General features: G+C 39.4%; 1 protein-coding gene across 1 annotated transcript in view; it reads left to right on the plus strand.

Annotated features, from left to right (window-relative positions):
- The window catches only part of LOC101846385, a 102,636-nt gene extending 99,601 nt beyond the window's left edge, over positions 1–3,035 (plus strand). Inside the window, exons 6-7 of the mRNA XM_005110094.3 lie at positions 1,374–1,461; positions 3,021–3,035. Coding sequence (XP_005110151.2) covers positions 1,374–1,461; positions 3,021–3,035 — 103 coding nt within the window. The remainder of the gene's footprint in view (positions 1–1,373; positions 1,462–3,020) is intronic.
- Positions 3,036–4,847: the final 1,812 nt, after the last annotated feature.

Consider the following 4,847-nt stretch of genomic DNA (forward strand, 5'->3'; position numbering starts at 1 on the left):
AGGAGGAGGAGGAGGAGGAGGAGGAGGAGAAGAAGAAGAAGAAGAAGAAGAAGAAGAAGAAGAAGAAGTCCTCTTTTTTTAGTTTTGATATTTTCCTAAACAGTTCATTATTAAATGGGGCTGGGTTAGTTTAGTTGGTATCATGCTGGACTACGGAGTGGACCGGCTAGGTCGGAATCAGCAGCTAGACTAGGTGTTCTTGAACTAGTGTCGTTTTATGCAGTTTCCAAGACTCTCAACCATCAGAGATGGACGGCACTCATATGACCTTATGCAGTTGCGAGCGCCGTAAAACCCTATACTACAAGAGATGGACGCGAGATTCGGAGATTCTAAAATAGTTGGATGGGACGTTGAATCCATACAACTATTGTGTTACTCGTTGTTAAATGTGGCTGTTATTGTCCTGGTAAACCATGAGCTAAAAAAAAAATCCGACACAAGATGCCAAATGTTGATACCGTAATTTTTTTTTTGTTAATTTACATCTGTGGTGTAATAGTTAATAGTTACACTCTTCCTCGTTACGCGCATGCTGGAAACACAGGTTATCGAAGCTTGTATTTTTTTTTTTTTATTTGTTAATTTGGACAAGAAATTGTTGGGGGTAAACTAGATATAATGGGACCGAGCAATATCAGGGAGAAAAAGTCAAAACAATCCCAATGAAAATTTTATCGGGCTGCTTCGTTGTGTCTAAATAGCTTCTCAAGGCGAGGAATTCGTTGTTGTTTTTTTGTTAATGGAACAATGACGTCACGTCTTCCACAGCTTGTCGCTTTTTGTCAGTGTAGACTGTAGCGTTTCCTGTAGAAGAAAGTTACAAAGACACCTACGTCGAGATCTCGAGATCTGCTTTGAGATGTGAGGTATCTCCTTCACGTTTCCATCACCAGCTGGTGGTTCCCCGCCACTTTTACGTATTGTTGGCAGCTTTTTGGCGATCCTTGGCTTGGGTTGGAGTAGAGACCTGTTTTGATTGAGAAGGCAATGGAATTTTAAGACGGTAGACTAAATACGTGTAGTGTGGTGAGTGAGATGTTTATCTGTGCAAGTTTAGCATAGTCTCACATTTTACAGGATTATGTGCTTCATGTGTACATATCTTATAGGAGGTGGATTGACAGATATTGAGAATAAGATATCGCTGGAATTAAAATATATCAACATCATCATCATCATCATCATCACCATCATCATCATCATCATTATCATCATCATCATCATCATCATCATCATCATCATCATCATCATCATCATCATCATCATCACCATCATAATCTCTACACAAAGGGTCGAAACAGCCTGCCTCATAAAGTGTGTCAATGTTGGTGTAAAACACTTACGATCATAACCACTCTTTTCGTCTCCAGAGTAGACACAGAGTATGCAAAGCTCAAGCTGGGAGACCTCTCCATGATTGCGACGTTAGGAGTGGGTGGCTTCGGCAGAGTCGAGCTGGTGAGTACATTGAACTTGGTCTCTAAGTTTTGGGGGGTTTTTGTTTGTTGTTTTTATTTTCTCTTGGTTTTGGTTTGTTTTTGTGTTGTTGTTGTTGTTTGGTTGTTTGTTTGTTATTGTTGTTGTTTTGTTTTTTGGGGGGTTTTTTTTGTTGTTTTTTGTGTTTGTTTGTTGTTGTTGTTGTTGTTGTTTTTTTGGGGGGGTTGCTATAGTAAGTACTATACGTTTCTTCTGTCCTGATACTCAGGTAATACGCATAATATGTATATTGTCTCGTATGCTCCTTTTGGTCAAACGCTCTCACGTCTTCGTTCTTGTCAGTGTCACTCTCCTCTTAAATTCGAATCTGCTTCTTAGACTTCTCACAGCATTTCCAGTCGTTGGTTGGCGGGTACCCTGGTGTGGTTTGCGCCTTCTTTCTCATTGAAAATATGTATCGCCCTTATCTCTCCTCCTTCTTTTCTTTGTATGATACTCTCGTGTAATATCTTTAATCTTCGACACTTTTGTGACGTGTTTGTGCTGCAAATGCGGGGGAAAAAACTTAACAGCATTTCCTTCCGTCATATTTTACACCTAGTCTAATACTGTGGCCAGGGGTTTATACCGGCACATAAAGCGGGGAGAGGGGGGAGAGGTGACAGCTTTTTTTTACACTTTAATTCTTTTATGAAGTACTTCCAGCATTAACTGTTTGTGTCACTAGTCGATGAAATCAAGTGCTGCTCAATATAATTTGGTCATTTGATTGGATTTAATGGCATCGTCTTACAGCTTCCGCATAAATCTTGCTTTTGATTTTTTTAAATATCCATCTTGAAGAGAAGTCGAGATATTTGAAATAGAAGTAGTGGGGCGAGGGGAGGGTGGTCGCCAGGTGCCAGAAGTAAAATTAGCGACTAAGTACCGCCAATTTACTGACTTTCAAAGCTTGAGTGTCCTTGGAAGCAGCAAATTTACATATTTGTGCCTTTGATCAACGTTTTTCGGTGAAATCCACACAGAAATGTATTTTAAATGAGCCTAAAGGTGTTCAGCACTAAAATAAAGATAAAAATTTTCCAACGATCAGAAAAATGCCGGTTTCTTTTATTTTTATTATTTTGACGAGCTCATGGTCCACCACGGTGCCACACATTTATGTAGTCGTGTTTGTAAAGCAGATATTTTTCTTTTCAAAGAAACCAACTTGTAGCCTTACTTGAAGTTACTAACGCTTGACCTTCAACATCGTTTCAGTCCGATGTCGCTGATGATTGAAAGGCGCCCCAAACGTCTTTTTCTTTCCTTCTGTTGCTTCTGTCTATTCGTATTATTCTTTCCCTGAGTTTAATGACTGTTATTATGTGTGTGTGTGTGCTTCTCTGTTCTGAAACAAACATGTTCGATGTAGGGGCACGGCCTAAGCTGAATCAGAATGTCATTTGATTACTGCGGAGCCCTCTTGGGTTTCGAAACTCCATTCTTTTCCTTTGGATCGAAAATTGATCTCTTTTGTTTTCTTCCTCATATATGCTTTATGTCTTAAATCACTAATGGTACCTTGTATTCTTGCAAAGGCTGTAAAAGATTGAACCCAAGCAAACCGTTTCAAACAAAAAGAAAGAAAAAATAATTCCTACAGTGTTTAAATGTTGATTGCGTTTTCTTTCTCCTTTCCCTCTTTCCACCCTTCTTAGTTTCTTGGCATTCCCACCCTTTTTTTCTGTCTCTTTTTCATTGTTCCTTATATTTTTCTCCTCACTTTTCTGTGCCCTCCCTCCCCCCTCTCTCTCTCTCCTGTTTTACTGACTTAAACTCTCTCTGTGCTCTGTATTTTGCTGTTGTTGTTGCTGTTGTTGTTGTTGTTGTTGTTGTTGTTGTTGATGATGATGATGATGATGATGATGATGATCATGATCATGATCATGATCATGATGATGATCATGATGATGTCCCTCGTAAATGATAGCAGTGATGACGATATTTTTGGCTTTTTGTTGCAACTGTAGTTTTATCTTCGTCTTTGTCATTGTTGTTGTTGTCAAAATAGATGTTACGGGTGCCTGTGTCTTCACATTTCAAATCAACCAACAGCCCAACTGTTTGCGAGGAAACCGGCAGATTTGTATGAGCATGCTTGGGAGTTTTGCTCAAAGACTCTTGAAAGGAACTACACATTCATTCTTTCATTTAAACCGGTTTTGTGTTCGGGCATTTGAACGTACTCGTTTATTTTCGCAACCTGGGCATTGTTTGTTCCACGAGGAAGAGACAAGAATAGACGAACAGGCAGATGAATACATGAAGACACGTGAAAGATGAAACGAAAAACAGTATCTTTAAAAAACGTAATGATAGAGAGAAGGAGCAGACTCACGTTCTGCAGAGTTTACGACATTAAAGGTGTCTGTTCATGGAGTTTTGAAGAGCTTTAGAGGATTTTGTTTGATCTTTAAAATTGCCACTACATTAAGCGAGGGGTTTTCCTTCAACATGCCTTGGCGGAGTTTTGTTTTCTTTAACTAATTTACCCCCGAGATATTAGAGTTGAGAAATGGGCAAGGTAATGAAATAATCTCTCTGATAAGCACGAGCCATTAATGAGAAAGACCCAGTTGCTGAGCTGTGTTGCTGTTTCGTTTCGGAGGATCTGAAGACAACATAATACACGTATCTTTATTATGTCTTTCATTACTTTATCTCAATTTGGTTCGTACGTGGGTAACTCTAGTGGTATCATGCTGGTTTATGATGTGGGCGACCCTAGTTCGAATTTCCATCTGGACATCCCTGAACTCGGGTTGTTTAAGGAGTTTTAAAGCCTCTACCCACTATCCTTATCGGCCTAGTTTAGATGGACGTTTAGATCTTCGTTTTAGATAACCTTTGTTAAAAAGTACTTAAAACGTGTGCTTTACATGTAGGTTTAGTGTTCCTCACGGATGCCTTTATGCAAGGAGAGTTCATTACTGATATAGTCAGCTCTTCTTGTGAGTTGAGTTCAATGTCCTTTTGGACCCAAATTGGTCATATTGGAAGAGGGGGGAGAAAAAGTCTAGATCTAATCAAGTGAAGATAATACAGAGATTAATAAATATTGCCCATATATACATGAATTGGAGGATATACGTCATTATATACAGTTTCATTGCTAGAGAGGCTGTGCCCTGCCCCAAAACTAAAACAAAGCAAAACAACAACAACAACAACAGAACCCGCTGAAGCTCAGTGGCCTGTAAAAATACAAGTTAGAGAAATTAAGTCCTTTAGTATGTGTGAGAGGGGGGGAGAGAGAGTGAGAGAGAGAGAGAGGGTGAGAGAGAGAGAATGCGTGTGTGTGTGTGTGTGTGTATTAAGGGTACGGTGATAGATCATAGTAATTTGTATCCAATAGTATGGCAGAG

Source organism: Aplysia californica, unplaced genomic scaffold (genome assembly GCF_000002075.1).
Source record: "Aplysia californica isolate F4 #8 unplaced genomic scaffold, AplCal3.0 scaffold00851, whole genome shotgun sequence".
Lineage (NCBI taxonomy): Eukaryota > Metazoa > Mollusca > Gastropoda > Aplysiida > Aplysiidae > Aplysia > Aplysia californica.